The 26,122-nt window shown below is 38.1% G+C and overlaps 2 protein-coding genes across 3 annotated transcripts in view; both read right to left on the reverse strand.

Moving 5' to 3' along the window:
- The window catches only part of zgc:172076, a 52,542-nt gene extending 40,892 nt beyond the window's left edge, over positions 1-11,650 (reverse strand). Inside the window, exons 1-3 of the mRNA XM_039738518.1 lie at positions 11,331-11,650; positions 11,141-11,187; positions 2,253-2,448 (exon numbers count right to left, since the gene is read on the reverse strand). Of these exons, the coding sequence (XP_039594452.1) occupies positions 2,253-2,448; positions 11,141-11,187; positions 11,331-11,346 (259 nt within the window). The 5' untranslated portion in view covers positions 11,347-11,650. The remainder of the gene's footprint in view (positions 1-2,252; positions 2,449-11,140; positions 11,188-11,330) is intronic.
- Positions 11,651-11,749: 99 nt separating this feature from the next.
- The window catches only part of traf5 (Tnf receptor-associated factor 5), a 49,324-nt gene continuing 34,951 nt past the window's right edge, over positions 11,750-26,122 (reverse strand). For both annotated transcript variants that reach the window (XM_039738513.1, XM_039738512.1), the window contains exons 10-11: positions 18,041-18,212; positions 11,750-13,920 (exon numbers count right to left, since the gene is read on the reverse strand). In XM_039738513.1, the coding sequence (XP_039594447.1) occupies positions 13,340-13,920; positions 18,041-18,212 (753 nt within the window). In that variant the 3' untranslated portion in view covers positions 11,750-13,339. The remainder of the gene's footprint in view (positions 13,921-18,040; positions 18,213-26,122) is intronic.

Consider the following 26,122-nt stretch of genomic DNA (forward strand, 5'->3'; position numbering starts at 1 on the left):
CCTGTCTCAATATGGCTGCCAAGCTGTGCTCTTCATTGTGTTGTTCTTTTCATTTTATGGTGTGTGAGATGCTACTTTATCAGTTAGTAAGAGACAGAGAGGGGTAAAGCAAGCAAATTTATAGATTCTCTGTCCAAAACCTACAGCCAGTAGGGTGTCATGGTACTTTAAAGGCTTCTGATACAAGCCAATTCTAAACAGACTTACTTCAGACATGTGGGGCACAGGATACCTTCACACCTGCCCCCAAAACCATTTGTTAAGGTGAAGTGCACCAGCTAGGAAGTCTGGCTTTCTTGTGGGGGTTGATTGAGAGAGTACTGCAGAGAATCACTTGCCAAACTGGTTTGAGGCACTTCTCCCAACCCAGTCATAAAATTAGAAAGGACTGGTTCTTAACCATCAAACCATTGCTGTTCTTATCAATGATAGACATTAGCGTTAAGTTACAAATAAAGACATACAAAATATATATGCAAACATCCACACCACAACACTGTCCATATTACCCTAGGAAGTGTTTCCTGATGAGCTTAGCCCCTGATTCGCTCTGCCATCAGTGAATCCCTAATGTACAGAGCACCTTTACCTACACATTTTGGAAAAGTCCCACTGCTGCTGTTCTTTGGGCTTCGATTACAGCGGTCCTATCCTCCATTTTATCTGTATCTATACCTTGCTCTCCTACCACTGTACTTCTGTTAGGTTTCTCTACTCTCTGTCATCACTACCATCTCATTATCTCATTGGCCACAATAGCAGGCAAAAGACTAATAGTTTCCTAATGGAAGAATCCCAAATCTGCCACTTTCTTGATCTGGAAGTCCTCTTTTTACAACCTTGCTTTATTAGAACTATCAGCTGCGCAGATCAATGGGGTACCTGCACATGCTGTCACTAAACGGGAAAACACTATCTCCCTGATCAAGTCACGGCTGACAGCGAATCCCTGATTTCAATTTAACACTTTTCAAATTTGTCGATATGGAAGAAAATCCCTGAGGAATGCTTCCAGCACCTTGTTGAATCCATGCCACGAAGAATTACTGTAATTCTGAAATTAAAAGGGGGCCCAAACCGCTACTACCAAGGTGTACCTAATAAAGTGGCCAGTGGGTATATTGTTTTGGTGAGTACATTTTTTATTTAGTAAGTCTTCATTGAATCTAAAGAAGTGTCCATAAAACATAATTAAGAATCAATGACACATTGTGAAAGAAGAATGACTATCTACCATCTTGACACACCTGGATGTTAACACCAAAGGATGAATACAAAGAGCAAAACAGCAACAAAAGGAGAAAACCTGCTGCCCGTCTGGGGTTCTCATCAACTTGTCCACTACTCCAGTTAGTTACTCTGTGCTGCCACCTGTAAGCCATGGATACATGAAGTGACATAGTAAAATAAAAACATTTCACATAATACTGCCCAAATTATCAATGTCCAACCACATTCAGCATCACAGCATGAATAATGCAAGTTACAACACCAAAGACACACAAATGGCTGAAATGCTACTGTGAATAAACCAGTCTCCAGAAGGGCTTTGTTTGTAACTTAATCCCAATAGTTGTATTTAACATCCTGTTAACAATAACACAAGAAAATTTTAAACAAAAAATTAAGGGTTTCCAGGATGCTTACAGAAATATTTGCATATTTGCATGGGTCCATGTTAATACCTAATAACTGTCAAATACTATCGAAACCTCGAGAATAGTCCTGTCTTAAAACATCTCAGCATTTCAATCAGATCAGTTGGATCTTATCAGGTACTAGTTAACCTTATGGTTTGTAGCCACAACAGTGCAAGATTATTTCTTTAAATGTAGCAGTCCATAGTAGCAATACACAGCTTACCCTGTGTAATGACCTTCATCTGAGTTTGTCAAGGTTTGGTTTGCTGTACTTCAACTTCCTTTCATTTAATTTAAATCTTCCTGTCCTTAGGGTGAGACCCATTATTCCAATGTCATCCTTCAGTATTTCCAACCATTTTGGCTTCATCTCCTCTGCCTGTGTCACAGTGCATCAGCTCACCTCCACATATTCAAACTACATCAGCTCAATTATCCTTGCTACATAACTTCCTCACTTCCACTCCCTCACTCTCTCTTATCTTAAACTGGTAGTATATCATGCGCTACTCATTCTTCTTTAGCATTCAGATTAGTAACAACATATTCCATTTCACACAATAATAGTAAACTGGAAAAAATGGCCACTCATGATGTTTAAACTATACTTACCAGGATCTTCTAAACCTGGCTGTATAACATCATCAAAGGTGAAGCCACTTTCTGTGACTTTCTGACAAAGGCGCTTATACATTGGCACTGTTAGCACCCTGGCCATAAGTGTATAGTTTCTATGAAGCTCTGGAAACTCCTCCTCTGCAGACAGCCTAGAAATCTTAATCACAGTTCCAGTGTCTCTTGACAAAGTCTGTAAGAAGGCAAGAAATTATTATCATTAATCGTTTCTTTTAGACCAGTTTCTAGGTTTGTTGATAGCCCCATCTAGGACTGGTTATTTCCTTGTACTCAATTATACCAGGACAGACACTGGTCTCCTGAAACCCTGAAATGGATAAGTGGGGTCAGAAAATGGCTGTTGAAGACATCATGTGGCTGGCCAATTTTTTGTTTTTGTCTGATGTAGTTGTTTTCATCCTTTTTGAGTTATAGTATATTAAGTATAATATTTCAATTCTGCATGAAAATCAGTGAGTCCAATGGAAATTAATCTAACAAAATACTGCAGGAGACTGTATCAAACGCTGCACTCAGGTCAAGCAATACCAAAATGGTCAGCAGCCCAGAGTCAGTATCAATACTTTTGTCTAACTGGTGAGCTTGCCTTGTCTTCCAGGAATCAAGTCACAGGTGCTTTCCTATGTAATGTAGTTTATGCAGCTACAGTTGTGGTTGAAAGTTTGTGAACCCTTTAGAATTTTATATATTTCTGCATAAATATGACCTAAAACATCATCAGATTTTCACTCAAGTCCTAAAAGTAGATAAAGAGAAACCAGTTAAACAAATGAGACAAAAATATTATACTTGGTCATTTATTTATTAAGGAAAATGATCGAATATTATATATTTGTGAGTGGCAAAAGTATGTGAACCTTTGCTTTCAGTATCTGGTGTGACCCCCAAATAACTACAACTAAATGTTTCTGGTAACTTTTGATCATTCCTGCACACCGCCTTGGAGGAATTTGAGCCCATTCCTCCGTACAGAACAGCTTCAACTCTGGGATGTTGGTGGGTTTCTTCACATTAACAAATCACTTCAGGTCCTTCCACAACATTTCGATTGGATTAAGGTCAGGACTTTGACTTGGCCATTCCAAAACATTAACTTTATTCTTCTTTAACCATTCTTTGGTAGAACGACTTGTGTGCTTAGGGTCGTTGTCTTGCTGCATGACCCACCTTCTCTTGAGATTCAGTTCATGGACAGATGTCCTGACATTTTCCTTTAGAATTCTCTGATATAATTCAGAATTCATTGTTCCATCAATGAAGGCAAGCCATCCTGGCCAAGATGCAGCAAAACAGGCCCAAACCATGATACTACCACCACCATGTTTCACAGATGGGATAAGGTTCTTATGCTGGAATGCAGTGTTTTCCTTTCTCCAAACATAACGCTTTTCATTTAAACCAAAAAGTTCTATTTTGGTCTCATCCGTCCACAAAACATTCTTCCAATAGCCTTCTGGTTTGTCCATGTGATCTTTAGCAAACTGCAGATGAGCAGCAATGTTTTTTTTGGAGAGCAGTGGCTTTCTCCTTGCAACCCTGCCATGCACACCATTGTTGTTCAGTGTTCTCCTGATGGTGGACTCATGAACATGAACATTAGCCAATGTGAGAGAGGCCTTCAGTTGCTTAGAAGTTACCCTGGGTCCTTTGTGACCTCGCTGACTATTACACGCCTTGCTCTTGGAGTGATCTTTGTTGGTCGACCACTCCTGGGGAGGGTAACAATGGTCTTGAATTTCCTCCATTTGTACACAATCTGTCTGACTGTGGATTGGTGGAGTCCAAACTCTTTAGAGATGGTTTTGTAACCTTTTCCAGCCTGATGAGCATCAACAACTCTTTTTGTGAGGTCCTCAGAAATCTCCTTTGTTCGTGCCATGATACACTTCCACAAACATGTGTTGTGAAGAGCAGACTTTGATAGATCCTGTTCTTTAAATGACACAGGGTGCCCACTCACACCTGATTGGCATCCCATTGATTGAAAACACCTGACTCGAATTTCACCTTGAAACCTACTGCTAATCCTAGAGGTTCACATACTTTTGCCACTCACAAATATGTAATATTCGATCATTTTCCTCAATAAATAAATGACCAAGTATAATATTTTTGTCTCATTTGTTTAACTGGTTTCTCTTTATCTACTTTTAGGACTTGAGTGAAAATCTGATGATGTTTTAGGTCATATTTATGCAGAAATATAGAAAATTCTAAAGGGTTCACAAATTTTCAAGCACAACTGTATATGAGTTAATGTGTGACATCATGGCAGCAATTTTCCCCCTATAAATGTAGACCTGGCAGTATAGTACGATCAGCTCTCCTGATTCTGTTTGAAAAGCAAGACTTTGGTGTTTAAAGTTATTTGTTATTTTAATAGCAATAACCTCAATATTTTGTGCTTTTGCATGCTGTGTTTCAACACCTTTGAGAATGCTTTTTCAGTGCTCTATTATCATTGCATCAAGTACAGTAAACCCTCGTTTATAGCGGTAAATCCGTTCCAGACTCTACCGTGATAAATGAATTTCCACAAAGTAGGATTCTTTATTTATAAATCTAATATTTTCGCAGTTAGAGCATAGAAAACCTGTTTACGACCTTCTAAATACGTTTTTTAACATTATTAGAGCCCTCTAGACATGAAATAACACCCTTTAGTCAAAAGTTTAAACTGTGCTCCATGACAAGACAGAGATGACAGTTCTTTTTCACAATTAAAAGAATGCAAACATATCTTCCTCTTCAAAGGAGTGCGCGTCAGGAGCAGAGAATGTCAGAGAGAGAGAGAGAAAAGCAAACAATCAAAAATCAATACGTGCTGTTGGACTTTTAAGTATACGAAGCACCACGATAAAGCGGCCGTAAGAAAGGGAGCAATGTGAAGGTAGTCTTTCAGCATTTTTGAGAGGAGCGCCCGTATCCTCTAGGCCTGGGGTGGGCAAAGTCATTCCTGGAGGGCCGCAGTGGCTGCAGGTTTTTATTCCAAACCCAGTTGCTTAATTAGAAAACAATCCTTGCCAATAATTACATTTCATGGCTTGTTAGTGCTTTAACTCTGCTATGTCAAGTCATTTTCATATCCTAGATTTTTTTTCCATTCTAAGGATATCATCCAAATACTTTGAAGTGTAAAACGGATGGTAATTCTCAATCCTTCACTTTCGTTCCAAGTATTTAATTAAACCAAATAGTGCACGATAAACACACACAGGTGTAAAGGGTAACAAGCAAAATGGATAATTGCTGGTTTCTTTTGTCATTTGCATCTTATTGCTAATAAGGAGCAATTAAACACTGAGAATGCAGCTGTTTAAGACTTAAATAAGCAATAAGGGTTCAAAATCTTAATGAGGGAGACAACGAAAATGAAGCTGAAGTGTTTCTAGAGCAATAAGTGCTTCTTATTAAGCAACTGGGTTTGAACAAAAACTTGCAGCCACTGCGGCCTTCCAGGAATGACTTTCCCCACCCCTGCTCTAGGCAAACAGCCACTCTGCTCACACCCCTTCCCTCAGGAGCAGAGAATGTCAGAAAGAGTGAGATAGACAGAAAAAAGCAAACAATCAAAAATCAATAGGTGCTGTTAGAGCTTTTAAGTATGCGAAGCACCACACGGGAAGCATATCGTATATATCATTGAGGAGTTTTATTTAATACGTAATATGTGATCTGATTGGGTAGCTTCTCAGCCATCCGCCAATAGTGTCCCTTGTATGAAATCAACTGGTCAAACCAAATGAGGAAGCATGTACCATAAATTAAAAGACCCATTGTCCACAGAAATCCGCGAACCAGCAAAAAATCCGTGATATATATTTAGATATGCTTACATTTAAAATCCGCGATGGAGTGAAGCCGCGAAAAGTCAAAGCGCGATATAGTGAGGGATCACTGTAGCTCATTAGGAGTTAGTTGATGCAGGTAGGTTTGCTCATAAGGCTTTCCATGTGTACTTCCTTTTATTAGGCTACCGTTGGGACCTGTAATAATTATGGGTTTTGATCTTCTTGTGTCTTCTTATATCTAGGTAATGCAGTTGCTCTGTTTATGCCTCATTCATTTTTTTCATGCACCTCAACCAAAGCAACCTGGATTTACTTAGACTTAACTCAGAAAAGACTATGCCACTGTTATGTGAGAGATAGTCAAGATACTAAAAGGTAAAAAATAAATTTGTTTGGACTAAAGAAGAATCAGGATGAAAGTAAAGAGTAACACAAAGGGATTAATACAGGGAAAACAAAGTATTGCTTTTTAATGTTTAAAGTGAAATGCTTGGACAGAGGTCAAAATTTAAATTGATAATGCCACTAATGTGTTTCTTCTATACAGGTGATAATGAGAGAATTAGAAGTCTTGTGTCAACTGCTGAACAAGCATATCAGATATCCAGGGCATCAAATCAACTTAAAATGTAGCCAACCCACAGATCTGAATATGGCAATATAGATAAATGAACAGCATGTTACTGCACTGCAGGCGACCACTGGATACATTCCTGACAGAGAATTCTCCAACTGATTTTAATAGCCCATGCATTAGGAGAATACCAAATAAGCTTCTGTTAAGCCAAATTAATTTGATGACATGTATTCATTTCTCTATCCTTCTTAATATCAATTTACTTCCCTAAGAATAACAGATTACTTCTGTGAAGTAAAAGAAGTACTAACCATAATGAGTGCTTATTAAGCAACAATAAAATGAAGCATAACACAAACACCTCAAATCAAAGGAAAAACTATATATAACATATACATGCTATCTATCTATCTATTAACTTTCCCAATCTGCTTATTCCAGGACATGGTCATGAGATAGGTGCAAATGGGTTTAAACAATATAAAATGTATTTTTTCCAACAGTAATGTTCTTGCCTATGCAATTTGTACTAATTATGTGTACATGGAAATCATGTTTTCTTAATGTGCTCTTTAATTTAACCCTATCTCTTATGCCAGTCCTTTATCACTGTTGTGCTGCTGTTTTTTTTTTTCGTTTTTTGCCCTTTTCACTTGTATTTCTATGTCATGATGGCCAAATCATTTATCTTCAAACTGTTATGTTTATTTAAGTGACTAATATGTGACCAAGGCATGAATGTTTTATGTTTTCAATTCTCCATTTCACTTGTCCATTAGGAGTTTGCAATTTCACTATACACCAGTAGATTTATTTTGTATAAATCACAACATTGTTGAATTGATTCACAAATACAGAAGCTGGTCTGTATAGGATAAAAAGTGGAGCAGAAGTATCTGAATGTGGAATACTGTTTCATGTGTAGTAATATAGATGTACTGATGAAATGAAGTCTAAAGATTACTCACCAACCCAGGGCTTGCCCTGTAGGTGAACATTAAAGAGAAATGGGGTTACTCTCACATGGAATCTATGTGAAATGCACAGCATCCTTCATAAGCCATGCTCATTGCATTTTGACTGCAGCCCAGTCTCTACATGCAACTGCTAACTGCTTTAAGAGCTGTTAAAACACCGGCATGGGTTAGCACTGCATAAAAAAGATAAATTATGTGTGTTTGCTTAAAAGGGCAATGCATATTAAGGACTGATATTTAGTTTCAGAATTTGCTTGCTTTTTTAGCTAAGAGGAATATAGTAGTGGACAACTGGGGAGAGAGGGTGAGCTATCTGTAAGTACCTAACTGTAGATGGATGCTTTGATAGATAATAACATAGTAATACAAATGAAGATCTGCAAATTAAGTCCTAAATGTGTTACAGAGATCAGTGATTTGTCAAGTAGTACCGCTTGCCCAAGTTGTTTTTCAGGGACAATAGTAAATTACAAAGTGAGTGAATGTTTGCAAGCCTGATAAATGCCAACCAATTCCTGTCAAGATAATAGATTCATATTGTCTTTGTAAGGCAGCTGGAATGCCTAAGTGCTTGATGCACATTCTTCAGTAGATCTTGGAAATTGTCCATCTATTTTTTCACTGGAAAACAATAAATTATTTGCATTTTACAAATGCTGCAAAATGCACAAGTTTAACCTCAGATATTGATATATAGTATTAATAGGTTTAGTAAAACTTTAATTATCCATCACTTGATTAAATGTCAGTCTCTGTTAAACGTCAGGCCCAAAAAACAACCATTGCACACGCCAGCACCTACCTATTACTGTACTACTACTGTCATGTAGTACACTGCAAGCTACTATGTACGTTGGATCAACTCTTACTTGTGCTAGCGCATAATTTTCTTCCCCAGCACCAAGTGTCATGCCACATTTTGAAATCACAGTGTCAGTTATGTACCTTCAGTTTTAATAGCGTTTCGTAGCTTTTCACTTTTGCTATAATTAATCTACTATACATTGTATTAGCCGATAAATGCGTGTGTGTGGTGTTGGAATTGTCACAAAAAAAAAATTGAAATTATTAAACGTATGAAACGGGAAAGTGCTTCAAGTATTGCTCCAATTTGTGGAGTAGGAAGAACAACAGTGACTGATATAAAGTGTGATGCTGACAAAATTGAAAAACGTGTTGATTAATGTTAATGTTCTTCTGCATTGTTCTGTCATGTTTTGTTGCAGGCAGCTTGTGAAATGCTGTGTGAGAGCAGAAAGGGTGGAATGAATGCTGTAAGTGATGGGACTGGCTGAAGGGCATCTGCTCTGTAAGGGGAGGACATGCCTCTTAGGAGATGAGTGACCGGAGAAGTTAGGAGTAGGGAGTCAGGAGACACTAAGCAGAAGTGTTTGCAGTATACAGAAAAAAGAATGTAACTATCGGAAGATAAATTAACTGGTAGGGAAAGCTTTCTTTTACTGTTTTGGAGGTGTGCTCTGTAATCCAGATATGACAGGGCACCGCTTGTTATGGAACAAAGACTCCAAGTAAAACGTAGAAAACTCTAGTACGTCTGAGTTGGATTTGTTTATTAGGCAGGTTGTTACAATATTATATGAATTAATTAATTTTGTTAATACTATATTATATTTTGTTAATATAGTTTTGTTTTGTAAATAAATACAACTATTTTCTAGACTAATCTACTGTATATCATTTTTAAAGTAGCTGTTCTGTTATCTGTCTTTCCTCTTATCCATCCCGGCCTCAGTGCAGACCCCTGATGGATAATCGAGGTTTTACTGTATTTTAATACATTCCTTGTTTATCATGGCACTGGAGATTGGTGAATTGTTGCATGTTGCTCAGACAAAGATACAACAATTTCAATGTACATATGAATGTAGTGAAAAGTCAAGCAAAATGACCCCTTTTATTGTCTAACTAAAAAGATTACAATATGCAAGCTTTCGAGGCAACCCAGGCCCGTTCTTTAGGCAAAGATGTAATCTAATCTAATCTAATGTACATAAGACAATACTACTACTACTACTTTTAGTTTTTTCTAGTGAGAATGCCTCCATCATAGATTAGAACACTAACATCTAAAAAACCATACACATGGGGCACTGTAACAAGACTAAAACATAACACAAACTTTCTTTTTTCTTTTCAATTATGAATCTTGTAGTCATAAATATTTATTTTAAACAAACATAAGATCATAGGAGCACAAAAGGCAAAAGGGACTGCCTTAAACAACAATGCAATTCAGGCCAAGTCCCAAAAACACAAATCCAGAAGGCAAAGTCAAAAACCAGCAAATTCACAACAAAGCACAGTTTGATCACACAAGAAACTCACCAACCCCAGCTCATTCAATGAACCACAAGGGACTGCTTAAATTTGTGACCCGACATTTGCGCGATACACATATGAGCGCCGACAAAGTAGCGTCCATTAAAACACGTCGTCAAAATCGCGCTGACAAGAAAAAGTAAATAAAATCACAAAATCTTCTACTTACAAAGTGTTCAAAAGTTTCATTAAATATGAATTACTAGTTTAAAGCATATATAATAATGTTTATTTTAGAAGTCAATATTATGAGACACGGCTCGCAGATAGTCCTTTAGATCACGCCCTGCATATGTAGGAAGAATTGCAGCAAGACGTCTTGATAGTTGAGCATATTTAGACTTGCTGGCTGCCTGACTGCTGGTAATTCCGCTTTGTATATTACTGCTGGTTTGTTCTGTTAAGTCTTGTTCACAATGGAAATTATCAACCAATCTGTAAATGGTAGGATGGTGGCACACGACAGATGACTAAGTATAACGTATCATTCAATTGATTTCTTCTGACTGTATTATAACCTAGCACATTATGCGTACATAATGCGCACGTATGCGTCCCACTCTCTTGGCCTCTCTCGCAATTTTGTCGGCACGCATTTGTCGAAAACCAGTTGGCGGGTTTGACGCCGCTCATTTGTCCTTTGCGGTTTTGTCGGCGCTCATATGTCTATCATGCTTTTGTCGGTGAACTGCTTAAATTCTCAGCCTCTATAGGACCGAGGGCAGCACTGTAACAGTGATAGGCAGGTGGCCCTGCCTCTTGGGGAACCACTCACAAGACACACAAAACACAGCAGAGGATACACAGACACTTAAAAACTAAACAGCACACATAAAATACAGAAAAATAAAATACAATTCTTAAACAACAATAAAATAAAATATTGTAAAACCATAACAATAATGATTTACACAGGAAACACTAATAAAATACAGGTGTAATCTTTTTATAGTATATGGTTAATCGTGGTTTCCAGTTTAGCAAGGAATAGGCGTGTTACTTAGTAACAAAATATACTTATCACACTGTATTTGCTTTGTGATGATATTCATCTGCACAACAAAATATATTGCAGGTAATTCAAGTGTACCAAATACATTAACAGTGCTACCTATAATATAGCTAAAATAAAAGTTTTTAGGGTGCAAAAACTGTCAAAGGAATTTCTTTATAAAATACCTCAATAACAGACTTGTATTTCGAAGCCAGTGGTAATTCTAGTGGAGCTGAAACAAACAGAAACAAACAAATAAAAATCAATGAATTAAAATGATTAATGATACACCTTGACCCTATATGACAACATCTTAGTCAAGTGACCAGTCTCATCATTTTTGAGGTTACATAAAAATTAAATAAATGAACTCACGTCGCAATTTCCACATTTGAAAGCTGACGTCCTTCAAAAGACACAGTATGAATATAAAGGTGAAGATAACCAACTGGGCTCGGCCTGACAACTGAACTAGCCAGATATAGACTGTTTATTTATAAGCCCCACATTACATGGGAGGTCCCTGTTTGTTAGCCACCTGACACATGCTCTGATTGAATTCAGAGAATGGTTTCAAGTTACAGGACTGTTCAATAAAATGTCACTGTAGAACAAAGACATACTCTACAGGACTCTTTTTTTGTTTTAGGGAAAGGTAAATTCAATGAAAGAGGCAGGAAAGTTTATTGGTTTGATGACTAATTAATAACGTCAATGATATTGCAAAGTGTAACAATTCCAGAGGAATATGGTATTAGTGATTAGAAAAGTTTCAAAAATAAATATGCAAATGGTTCAAGTACACATAGGCTTTAATAAGCATTCTGGAAGAAAAAAAATTTAAACAGAGAGATTCAATGTAACACAAAAAGTGTGAGCAACCCCATAAAACAAGGGACCCTAGCCTGTGAATGTGTAAACAGGTGTTATACTTTTCATCAAGTTATTTACACTCTGTATCCTAGATGACAGTTTGATACGAACACGACATCACCACTGATACCATAACTAACATTAACAGAAATTAATTAAAATCTATTTTAACAGATAATCCTGGCTTCTCTTAATAAAGTATTTGGAACAATCATGAAATGTTATTTTATACTTGCTTTCCAGTCTGTAAACAAAATATTAGCCTTTACAAGCTCATCCCACATATAAATGTACTAAATTATAACTGAAAATGTATGAATTTGGGATAAATAATAAACTTTAATTCAGTCACTAGTAGTAGTAAAAATCTAAAAGGAAAAGGCAGCAACGAACGTCAGCATAAGGCCTGGCAAAGGCTGCGTTCTTTCCTTTCCAGTTACCAACATTATCAAAAGAAACCACATTAATATTAATAGCAACAACAGCTGACTACAAGTAAATAATGCAAATTTGACAGATTTTACTTTAAACATTTTATGCATTAAAGGCCTATCAGCAACAGTGATTACATTTCCATTTTAAAACAGATAGGTTTGAGCTCTAGATGATTCATTTACTGTATACATGAATCAAGGTATGACCTTTCCTTTTCTATTGGTGATCATAAAATTTGCACTTAATAATATAATTTCAGGGATACAGGCAGCCGCAGCCAATCACAGGGTTGTAAAGCAGGGACAACCCTTGGATGCAATGTGTCAGTTAGGATATTCATATACAAGTATATATTAATTCATACATGGTGCTTGAACATCCCTAGGATGTGAGAAATATCCCTTTTAAACAAGAGGAGAAACAAAATATGCAGAGAGCAAGCAGGTCAACGCTGTAACCCAGAATTCTGGAGCTATGAGGCATCGGCATTAAGCACTCTGCAATCATAATACAAAATACTACTATTATGTCTCCAAAATGTGAAAACAACAAAACGTATTGCTTGCTTATTAGGCACAGCATCTAAAAAACAAATTATCACCCCAGTAATCGTGTCCTCCTGTCTTAATCCATAAACAGTGGTGTAAATAAAGTATTCCACATACAAGATGTACAGAAATCCTTAACATTTTTTAACATCACTGATATGCTAAAACAGTTTTAAAGACATTTTAATTTTGTACATAATTTCAAGCACATATTCTCATCAGTTCAAGTAAAAAATAATAAAATTAAGGAGTTGTTTTTGTATATCTAAACTAATCATTTCTTTGCTAAAACAAATAAATGCAAGATTGAAAAGCTTCAATTATTTAAATGCTTTATATCAAGTTCTATGTTGCACAACCTTTAACACATACAGATGTTCAACATCATTGCAATTTTACACATAAACCGAAGTAGCCTAAATTCTGTTAAAAGCATTAAATTAACTGGTAAAATAGTTTCACTGGATTCTGAGAAAGAAACAAATTTGAGCGACTTTTTTGATACCATATGTTTCAGAAATGGTACCATTAGAGCTCCTCTAATCCATTTAAGTCTACTTTGACCTTTACAAATAAAGTTTCATCTTTTATATAAATACTTTGTTTTGAAGACTCCAGAGTGGTATGAGGAACAAAACAAGGAAAACCAGAAGCTACATTCATTTCATTCACAGGCCTCTTAAAGCTACCACTATGTAGGTCTGGTTTAAAAACATCTACAATGTCACTTTTAGCTCCACTTTGGTCTAGGATCATCAGTGTCACCATCTGTTTAAAAGGCCAAGGTAACAATGAGTCAAATTCCCCTTTCATCAACACAATGTAAAGGGATAAGTGTGTGCCTTTGCCACTGCCATCTCCGTTCAGGTATGCCCTTGCACCTAGTTTATATCCACAGCGACTTGTGTAAAATGGTTGACTAAAAATTGAAACAATGCGACCTTCTGCTGCTTCCTTCTTCTTCTTTTTATAATCTCGTATCTTCCATATGAATTTTCCATTGTACGAGGTAGATTCCAAACAGCTAAATCTTTCTTCATTTAGGTTTAGCTGGTCAACATGTATATTTAATTGTCCAGAATGACGTGTAGATTGTACTTCTAAGGAGGCTGCAAAAAAAAAACAAATATATATATATATATATATTTATATAGATAGAAAAATTAGAAAGGAACTATATAATAAGATAGAAAGATAGATAGAAAAATTAGAAAGGAACTATATAATAAGATAGAAAGATAGATAGATATGAAAGGCACTAGATAGATAGATAGATAGATAGATAGATAGATAGAAATGAAAGGCACTATATGACATAGATAGATAGATAGATAGATAGATAGATAGATAGATAGATAGATAGATAGATATAGAAATGACTGGATTTTAATAATTAGAGGACAATAAATTGTATTAATACAATTAATGACTACATTCCTATTAACCTGAATATTTTGTGCTAATATGCACTTTAGCTTTAGCAGCATTAACAGCCATATAAATATAGCTGGAAACAACACTTATGGATGGCAATAACTGCCCAGACTGAGAATACCTCACTTCTACATCTAGCAAAGACAATGGGGCATACTGCAGAGCGTCTTTGTGCATAGACAGCAAATTAAATGTGGTCCTTTTATAACAAAAAAGAATGAGAAAAATAAAAGTAATATCTGGAAATTGAATGAATGCACAAAATGGCAACACTCACATTTTGCTATATGAACATGTTTTAGTAACTCTGTGCGCCCCACTCCTTTCATCAGATAACCATTACTACTAGTATTACTAATGCTTTTTAAGTAATCAACTAGCAGAGTCAAGATATTTATACAGCATATAAACCTAGTACTATGTTCAAATCAATTTATTTTCACATAGCAGTGTTGTGCACTGACAGACTCCAAGTACTATACGTTTGATTCATCTTTTCTTCTGTGTTGTATGGACCCTACAGAACACTGAAGTACTAAGTGAAATTTTGCAGCTGCACAAAGTCACATTTTTTTCCCTGAAGGGTGAAGTGCAAACCATAACATTGTAAGCATATCCATAAGACATGACCTTCTATAAAACACAAATATTTTTTTTTCTTATTTTTCAATAGGAAACTAAACTGTATAGTTTACTTATCAATCATGACATGAAGATACTCGGCGCCAGAGTGTAAAAAAAATAAACATTGGTTCTTCTTTTCTTATTAATATTTATCTTGAAGCCCACTGCAAAAAACCTCACACTATTCCATTCCATTTGAACTAGTGTGATACTGAGATGTCACCCACTGCATGGCTGCACTTGGATCCTAAAATTGGGATGCTCAGGTGGTTCATCGTCTAGTAGGTATGGCAACACACTGTATCACTGCATGCTCCCAACTGCTCTCTCTCTCTCTCATTCTCTCTTTGAGCTTATGGACCTTCCAATGCAATAGGAAATAAAAAAAAAAACTTTCAGCAGGGAGGCTTGTTAGATGTAGAATGGGACTGGCTCCATGGCACATAGCACAAAATGGTTGGATTTTCACAGAGCTCTAAATCCACTGCAAGGAAACTGGGAAAATCTAATACAGAAATTATGTTCTCTCTCTCTCTCCAAATCTTTAAGCTACTTTGCTGCTTCTTCATCACTTGGGAAGAAGTCAAACTCATAAATGATTTATAACAAGTGGAATTCACGTATTGTGTCACAACAGTCAAATTATGTAAAATTAATTGCTTGCCTATGCACAAGAAATCAGTGTCAAATTTATAATCAGCATTGCAAAATGTCAACAGCCATGAAAACAAAATGGCAGTGTGAAAACTAATAAATTCTTATACAATAAAGAGTAATGTACAAAATAGTCTTCTATATTAGTTATAAAGTTCATCTTTAAAAAAAAAGTATCGAAAAAGCAATGGGTAAAATATTTATTTTGATTAAGATAGATCTGTTCTACTGAAGGCAGAAGTGATTGAATAGGACCAGAAAAAATGGCATAGTCAAATAAATGGTGGAAGGTTTAAACCAAGTAGATGTTCTATCTTTTTTCAAAACGTATTGCTTGCTTATTAGGCACAGCATCAAAAAAAACAAATTATCACCCCATTAATCGTGTTCTCCTGTCTTAATCCATAAACAGTGGTGTAAATAAAGTATTCCACATACACTGATATGCTAAAACAGTTTTAAAGACATTTTAATTTTGTACATAATTTCAAGCACATATTCTGATCAGTCCAAGTAAAAAATAATAAAATTAAGGACTTGTTTTTGTATATCTATTCTAATAATTTCTTTGCTAAAACAAATACATGCAAGATTGAAAAGCTTCAATTATTTAAATGCTTTATATCAAGTTCTATGTTGCACAACTTTTAGAAAGCAATGGGTAAAATATTTATTTTGATTAAGATAGATCTGTTCTACTGAAGGCAAAAGTGATTGAATAGGACCAGAAAAAATGGCATAGTCAAATAAATGGTAGAAGGTTTAAACCAAGTAGATGTTCTATCTTTTTTCAAAACGAAAATGCTTATCAAAAATAACAAGCTACAAAGCACTAAATTTGTCAACCAGGAAAACTAAGAATTGAAAAGGACCACTAACCAAGTGTTAAGATTTATACGCAAACTCAGAAGGTCAGTGAATGCATAATCCTGACCTTTTATCCCATACTGGTAGTGATGTTGCATGCCATTCATTTCCAGTGAAATTTCCATGACAATGTTAGGTCACCACTAAAGAGCAGGACAGCATTCGCACGAATCAAAATTAAGTCTAAATAAGATGCAAGTTATTTTTAATATCTTGAACAACTTAAACATTTAATCTGAATTCCTTATGGCTCAAAACCCCTAACATAAAGTAAAAAATCTACTATTTGACAAGGAATAAAGTGGAGCACAATCATGGGCAGAGGCTGACATATAGGCTGGAAGGGGAAGCAAATGATTCATAAAAAATAATTGCATTCATTTGTTATATTATCAACCATGCTATTAAATATTTAAATCATATCCCAGGTCAAAAAACATAAAAATTGTTGATTACATACAGTTAAAATATAAACTAAACTGCACTTACACTAACATGTTGAAAACGTTTAAATTACAAAAAAGTACATTGTACCGGGGAGGCACGGTGGCACAGTGAGTAGCGCTGCTGCCTCGCAGTTAGGAGACCCAGGTTCGCTTCCCAGATCCTCCCTACATGGAGTTTGCATGTTCTCCCCGTGTCTGCGTGGGTTTCCTCCGGGTGCTCCAGTTTCCTCCCACAGTCCAAAGACATGAAGGTTAGGTGCATTGGCGATTCTAAATTGTGGGTGTGTGTGTGCCCTGCGGTGGGCTGGCACCCTGCCTGGGGTTTGTTTCCTATGTTGGCTGGGTTTGGCTCCAGCAGACCACCGTGGCCCTTAGTTAGGATACAGCGGGTTGGATGATGGATGGATGGATACATTGTACCGTTAATGATATTTAAATAACAGAAACATTTTTTTTTTCAGTTTGTCTGCTCGTTGTAATTATGACCAAATATGTACAGTACTTTTTTTATTTTTTTAAAAAACTGGGAAAAAGTATGCATGATGTAACATTTCAGTTTTTAATTTTTTATTTACTTTATCAAAGAGACACTTTCTCATTGTTATACCTATTGTGTATTTTATGGTGTTGTGTAACGTGTGACAGAGGTGTTTGCTCAGATCACAGCATCTCTGTTTGTACAGGCAGCCCATTCAGGCATATGCCATGGGAACAATGACACACGCGCACAACTCTAGCCCGTACAGACTACTAAGATATCAGATTGCAGCCATTGGCAGCTATGAGACATGTAAAAGTACGTAGAATACAAAATACACAAGAAAAAAAATCAAAATATACAAGCTAAATTTGAAATAGTAAACTAATTCATAACCAAAGTCATACAGAATGTTTTTCTGTTTATTTTAAAGATAGGGGATGTAGAAGAGATATTTACTTTAGGTATGATGGATTTAATTATCAATCTTTTGATTGCTAACGTATTTTCATTACTGTACAGTAGCTGTGACTTAAAAAAAGCAAATTGAGGAAAAAGTAACATTTATTGGAGATGGGTTTTAGTTAACATACTGCAACTGTTGAGTGGGCAGGGCCCCCGACCCAGCCACCCCTTAAATTCCCCCCATGAGAAAATAAATAGACTGAATCAAAAAAGGATTAGCAATATAAAAACATTTATAAAACTAAGTCAAGTTCCACTTACCTAAGCGATCTCGGAGTGACTCAATAACGGATACTTGCTGCCGCAGGTTATCTACTGAGATTCTTAAATGCCCAAATTCTTTTCTGCTTGGGTCTTGGTTAAATGACCTGCTTAACTGCTGTAACTGTAAATGGATGTTGGATACTTTCTCTTTCTGGTCTTCAAGTGATTTCTGTTTAAGCAAACCCAAACAGCAAATTATAAACTTCTTAATTCAGAGTAACAAAGGAGGAACGCTTTTTAAAAAATTAATTTGTTATTACTAATTGTAGTAATAGTACACAATGGGCAATTAAGTGGGCCTGCATTGTCACTGATATGAAAACTGCTTACACCCACCATTTCCTTTTTTTTTGTTCCTAGAATTTTGTTCTATCAGTTGCCTTCTGATATTTAAAAGGGGAAATTAATTCTGCCATTTCTTGTATATGAAAAAATAACTGCATAATTCAAAGTCATATTAAAGTATTTCTAGAGCTGCCTTATTGCAGTTATCTTCATTTATTCATTGTAAGATGATAACTTTTAAAGTGGCCACTAGAACCCACAAAAGATATGTCGTCTTCAAACCTTGACTTATATTCAAGTACCAATGGTAAGAGGCTGCATAGTTATATTTGTATGATAAATCTTACACTTTCAGACTCCATAAACATGTTCTAGGTACAAAGGAATTAAAAAGGCATAGTTCAAACTTAAACAATGACCTTAAAACTGAACTTTTAACAAAACACTACCTGAGAAAGTATAACCTGAATTTAAAAACCTTCTTAAATGGAATGTTGAAAAGAAGGCAATAAGAAGATGAGGCCAATGTCTTAATTACTGTGCACAGCATATGAGACACAGACATGTCAAAGTAAAAATTAAATGATCAAAGCAGCTATTGACTTTGAATGCCCTGATGAAGACTGATTTAACTGAAAAAACAAGTATCTGTTAAATGTACATACAATCAAACTTGTGTTAAAACTCTGTAAGTACTATCCTCAGTTGTTCATCACCATCAATGACTTGATAATTATACTCTGTACAAGTATTTTTCAACTGGTGCACCGTGGAAATCACAGTGTAGTGCTCCTGGGTCCTAACCTGAGAGAGACATGCTCCTATGCTTCTAAGGTGGTTGAGACAGGACTACCTGGAGAAGCCGACAATAAAGCAGCTCTGTGATTGCTGTTTTGCAGACAGTTTAGCATATGTATAGATTTAGTGCTTTTGTGGTTGGTAGAATTGTGCCTTGGGATTTTTCGGGTTGCAAAAAGTGTGCCACCACAGAAAAACAGTTGGAAGACACTGCTCTAATTACACCTTTGCTCCTGGTAAAATTAAGAATAGCTGCTATCTCACTTAAAAATTGACACTGTGCATTACTTGGATGGTTATGTTATGTTCCTTGCATAAATTAGTGAAGATACTACAAACTTGAACATGCGTATGGATTATCATTACACATCTACTTCGTAGAATTTTGTCATTATATTAAAGCAGTCAGCACTTTAAGCTGGCTGGCAGACTGGTGGGTTAAATACAGAGATGCTAAAGAGTTATTTTGTTTTTAGTTCCACTCAAAGATAACTTATTTACCACTAATATGATAACATTGATTCAATCTTCTTACAAAAATTTGAAAGGAAAAAAAGAGAGGGCATCATTTTTTTAACTTTGCAACTTTCCTCTAGCATTGCACCAGGACTGCCGTAAACTCCCATCCCCACCCCCTTTCCTCCCAGTCCCCTGCTCCCATGTCAGTATGTATAATTCAAGAAAATGAACACCAGTGCCACGCATTGACATGTGGTGTAGTGTTGTGAACCACATAATACGAAATGCTAAACCTTTAAACGGAAATATTTTTTCATAAAATTTTTAAGGTAGCATATACTGTAAATATGGTACTGGATGTGTACATAATTCTTTAGGTACACACTTGACTTATTTGAATTTTTGTTTCATAATGTTAAAAAAACAAATTACATGAAAATGCCACCATGACCAAAGCACTGCCTGAGACGTTTGCCTCGTGGCCCTGGATGTGTCAATATATTTTAATGCATTAAACAGGCAACATTAATCACAAAAAGTAAACACGTTAACTTTCCCAGGACTAATACACTGTGAGGGATGGCTGGGAGTCTGGCCCGGCTGGGATGCCCTCGATGTGGAAGGACAAGAGGAGACAGCTTACACAGGGCTTTGTCTCCCCCAAGACACTACATGGCGGTGAGTCGAGGTTCAGATCTCGGCATGGCTGCCCTCAAGGCATGTTGGGTATCGCAATCCTGGGGGGACAGTCTTGTTGGGTTCCCATGAGGACAGCCAGGGAGAGATGCAAGATTTGGGAATTCCTACTCTGTAGGGCTAAACCTCACCCGGAAGTGCTTCAGAGCTGCAGCGTTATATAACCAGATACGCTCCCGCAGATTAGATAAAAGAAGCTTCCTGTCTCACATCAGGGAGCCATAGTCGGGAGGATGGTGGATGATGCTTGTGAGGAGGAGCAAAGGAGGCATTAACCAGTAACTAAGAGAAAAAAGACAAAGAGTCTGCTGTTTCTCATATTGTACTTGGGGCTATGGTGGTGGAAAATGCTTGGTTTAAACAGTTTACCCACAATAAAAGATTGTTTGTTTAGGCCTCCTTGTGTTAGGCGTTTGGGGAGCTGAAGTCCTAATTGGGGCTCCCCTTGCAGCATTCGAATCTCGGACATCAGTGCCCAAGGCAAAGCCTCAGATGTTGCACCATGGCAGCTTGTTCACTTACTTGACAGTGTGTAGATCGGTGTATTACCTTTATAGGTCTGATCACAATCTGATATTTGGGTGGTTACCCACCAGGTAACGTTTGTGGTTGTTCAGCCAGTCGGCAGACATCTGCCTCACCCTCTCAGTTCGAGAAGCAGATCATAGATATGGGCGAAACACATGTTGTGTACTCTTTGTATTATTTGGCAGGTACTATATTATATATATTGTCACACACTCACGTTTAAGAGACAGCCAACAAGCCCAGAGGTGAGTGAAATCCCGAGAGACATGGGGTTTGTGTCAGATACTAACGCCCCTCTCTTTCTATCTTCAGATCCAAGGAAGAAAAATAATAAAACACCACGCTTACCTTCTCCGTATCCAGGCTCCCAAAAATGGCTATTCCACCAACGAAGATACCACTTCCAGTCCCACTACAAAGACGCCAACCCCACTTTCCTTTGATGAGTTCACTTCCAGTCTCAACCTTATGGCGTCACTTCCATTCTGCTGCTGTGACGCCATGTCCAGTTCCAATCATTTTCAGCAATCATTTTTCCCTATAAATGCCCACGATGTTTTGATCCCTTAGACCACAGGTGTCAAACTCCAGGCCTGGAGGGCTGCAGTGGGTGCAGGTTTTCTTTCTAACCCTTTTCCTAATCATTGTCCAGTTTTCACTGCTAATTAACTTCTTTTCTCTCTATTTTAATAGCCCCGTTTTTAAAGATTAATTCTTCTGAATTGATTTGTTTCTTCATTAAATGACAGCCAAACAGAAATGAGACCTGAAACGAGTCAACCAGCTGACCAGCTAAATTGGGGCTTCAAACTCCAACCAGTTCCTTAATGAGAAGCTGATTTCTGCTGTTAATTAAACCCGTTATTCAATTCCACAGCTTGTTGCTGCTCTCTTTTTGCCACAGCAGACACTTCCAAAGCTGCTGATATTGTTTTTTTTTTAAAAACTCCTAAAATGTTTTGGTAACCTGAGGGATCAACCTTACTGAGACCTTCATCTTTATTTTCAGATTTTGTTTGATGGGTATAAGTGAGCTGGTCATGCCCTGCTTGTTTTATGTCTCATTACTGTCCAGCTGCTAATTAAGGAAAAACACAACTAAGGGGCCTGAGTCAAGCTAATTAAAGCTAAGGCTAAAGAAGTTAATTAGCATCAAAAACTGGTTATTAATTAAGAAGATGGTTAGAATGAAAACCTGCAGCCAGTGCGGCCCTCCAGGACTGGAGTTTGACACCCCTGCCTTAGACGAACGTCAAATCATTTTTGTTCGTGTCTGGACAACATAATATGGAGCTACCACCCCATACATTTTTGAATAGTTTGTCTGCTTATATATATATATATATATATATATATATATATATATATATATATATATATATATATGTACATGAGTATTCACAGCCTTTGCTCAATACTTTGTCGATGCATCTTTGGCAGCAATTACAGCCTCAAGTCTTTTTGAATATGATGCCACAAGCTTGGCACACCTATCCTTGACCAGTTTTGCCCATTCCTCTTTGCAGCACCTCTCAAGCTCCATCAGGATGGATGGGAAGCGTCGGTGCACAGCCATTTTAAGATCTCTCCAGAGATGTTCAATCGGATTCAAGTCTGGGCTCTGGCTGGACCACTCAAGGACATTCACAGAGTTGTCCTGAAGCCACTCCTTTGATATCTTGGCTGTGTGCTTAGGGTCGTTGTCCTGCTGAAAGATGAACCGCCGCCCCAGTCTGAGGTCAAGAGCGCTCTGGAGCAGGTTTTCATCCAGGACGTCTCTGTACATTGCTGCAGTCATCTTTCCCTTTATCCTGACTAGTCTTCCAGTTCCTGCAGCTGAAAAACATCCTCACAGCATGATGCTGCCACCACCATGCTTCACTGTAGGGATGGTTTTGGCCTGGTGATGAGAGGTGCCTGGTTTCCGCCAAACATGACGCCTGGCATTCACACCAAACTTCAATCTTTGTCTCATCAGACCAGAGAATTTTGTTTCTCATGGTCTGAGAGTCCTTCAGGTGCCTTTTGGCAAACTCCAGGCGGGCTGCCATGTGCCTTTTACTAAGGAGTGGCTTCCGTCTGGCCACTCTACCATACAGGCCTGATTGGTGGATTGCTGCAGAGATGGTTGTCCTTCTGGAAGGTTCTCCTCTCTCCACAGAGGACCTCTGGAGCTGTGACAGAGTGACCATCGGGTTCTTGGTCACCTCCCTGACTAAGGCCCTTCTCCCCCGATCACTCAGTTTAGATGGCCGATCAGCTCTACGAAGAGTCCTGGTGGTTTCGAACTTCTTCTACTGATGATGGAGGCCACTGTGCTAATTGGGACCTTCAAAGCAGCAGAAATTTTTCTGTAACCTTCCCCAGATTTGTGCCTTGAGACAATTCCTTTGACTTCATGCTTGGTTTGTGCTCTGACATGAACTGTCAACTGTGGGACCTTATATAGACAGGTGTGTGCCTTTCCAAGTCATGTCCAATCAACTGAATTTACCACAGGTGGACTCCAATTAAGCTGCAGAAACATCTCAAGGATGATCAGGGGAAACAGGATGCACCTGAGCTCAATTCTGAGCTTCATGGCAAAGGCTGTGAATACTTATGTACATGTGCTTTCTCAGTTTTTTTATTTTTAATAAATTTGCAAAAACCTCAAGTAAACTTTTTACGTTGTCATTATGGGGTGTTGTGTGTAGAATTCTGAGGAAAAAAATGAATTTAATCCATTTTGGAATAAGGCTGTAACATAAAATGTGGAAAAAGTTATGCGCTGTGAATACTTTTTCAGATGCACTGTATATAATATATATTATTAGCCAACCCGCGGTGTACCATACGCCGCATAATCAGGCCAGTTTTTTAATGATTTTTAAGCACAGGGAGAAAATGAACATTTGAAAAATCGGTAATGTAATAAATCAGCAAGAAAAGCAATATTGTACCAATGCATGGAACGAGCACAGGTGCGGAGGGTGGAACGGGAGGAGAGGAGAAGGGCGTCCACTCCGCTCCCTCCGTCATGCTAGTCTGCCGATTTCTCGTCCAGTATGCACTGCCAGCTCATGTGCCCACCTCCAACTCGTCACTCGAGTCGTTGTCGTCTTTGCACAGTCCAGATGCAGCTGTGACTCACGTAGACTTTTCATTGCTCTGTGCGGTTTTGGCTGCCTTTCTATATATAATCAACCAAGACACCCGACCACGGTAGTAGCGAGGTGGGAGGGGGGTGTGTACAAAGTGCAGGAGCATCTAAGAAGACGCATGTTTGTCGCGGATGCGAATTGCTGTATGTAGCGTGTAAAACAGATCGCTATGGTGCACGCGGTCATGCGTCGTAACCAAAAACTCGGTTTTTAAAGACTGGTTACTTCATTGTGTATATGACTGTAGGTGAATGAAAAGATGTAACTCTGGAGAGGGCAACATACAACACAGCGTTTTACACGCTGCATACAGCGATTCATATCCGCGACAAATATGAATCTTCTTAGATGGCGCTGTCATGTCCACCCATGCTTTTGAAGCACACACACTGCCTGGTCATGTGCCCGCTCGTAAGAGCAACTAACAGAGACCCGTCCACCAACTGTAAGACTATGGGATACCCCTCGGAAACTGCTCTAAATGCCGCACACAGCGATTCACATCTGCGACAAACAAACTGTTTTACACACTGCATACAGCGATTCACAGCCGTGACATGATTTTTCTTAGATGGTCCTGTCGCGTCCACCCTCGCACTCGAAGCATACACACTGCCTGGTCATGTGCCCGGCCGCAAGAGCAATTGACAGAGACCCGGCCACCGAGTCGAAGACCATGGGAAACCCCTCAGAAACTGTTTTACACGCTGCATACAACGATTCACATCCGCGACAAACATGCCACTTCTTAGATAGTCCTGCCGCGTCGTGTGGTGCCTCTGTGTGAACTGGTCAGGCACAGAGAAGGTCAGCTGCTGAGAGAGCGTCTCGACTGTTGCAGGGCCTGCATTGGTGAAGCAGGTGAGACGGTAATGAAACAGAGGGACAGGGCTTATTGGATTTTAAAGACTGCTTCCTTCATTGTGTTTTAACCTCAGTTTTAAAGGATTGTTTTAAGGATCCCATGGGATATCCCTCGCAAACTGTTTTACACGCTGCATATAGCGATTCACCTCCGCAAGAAACATGACTCTATAAACAGTCAGCGAGGCTCAGAGCTGCATGTGGACTGTACGACAGACGAACATAAATGACGCCGTTTTTCCTGTGTCGTCGCGTCCGAGTTGGTGGGCGCGGTTCTGCAAGTTGTCGTCGTATCCAATGGTCTTAGAGTTGGTGGGCGTGGCTCCTTCCTGCATGCACCATGGGTGTCTTACTTGTCGGCGGCTTAGTGAATCCATGCCCCTTCCGGCATGCTTTCCATGGGTGTCTTGCCTTAGTGAATTATATATATACAGTAGATAAAAGGAAATCCTGAGATGAGAATTTATTGGAGATAAAACATTTACAGCCACACCCACGGTCCAATCACTTCTCATTCGTGTAAATGCTATTGTCAGACACATTTCCTGCGGTCTCAGCTTCAAGCAGGGTCAGAAATAAAACACAAAGAGTAGAAGACAATGTAGAACATCATAAAGAGGTTCAAAAACGTTGATGCGATACACATGCAGAGCAGGTTAGAGATTATGAAAGTACTCAAATTTGAAAGTCTCAAAAAAACTGATAGTAAAGATCACATTAGCGCTAACAAATGGAAATTATTACTAGGTGAAATAACAGAACAAAGCAAAACAGCAAACAGCAACAGCAAAAAGAGATAGAATATATGGACATAGATGATATCACAGAAGTATTTAGTTATTGTTCGGCTTTAAACTTTTAAGTCGGAGACTTGTAGATCGTCTAATTTGTGTTGCTATCAGGGAAATGTAGTGTTTCTTCCCAATGAATAGGCTTATCCGCGAGAATTAAAAGATTTGTTGGTTGGTGAAAGTGAAATCCACCTACGCGAGTGGCAGAGATGTGAAGTGGCTGGCGTGTAGCGCAGGCTGGGGGGTTGGTGAGCGTAGCGAGCAGGGGGCAAAGTGAGAGATGACACACTGAGACTGGCATCCCAGCCAGAGCAGAATTGGGATCCTTACCTGGCAGGGATGCCAATAGAGTGGAAGGCAAGAGGAAGACAATTTACTCAGGACATTGTCTCTCTCAATAACCTAGGTGGCAGATGAAATAACAACTTCCTTAAAACAGTAGTGGTGAGATGGGCATCTCTGAACACACAATGCAATAGACACTGAATGAGCTGTAGCCATAGAAAACTGTGCTG

The sequence above is a fragment of the Polypterus senegalus genome, chromosome 16 (genome assembly GCF_016835505.1).
Source record: "Polypterus senegalus isolate Bchr_013 chromosome 16, ASM1683550v1, whole genome shotgun sequence".
Classification (NCBI taxonomy): Eukaryota; Metazoa; Chordata; class Cladistia; order Polypteriformes; family Polypteridae; genus Polypterus; species Polypterus senegalus.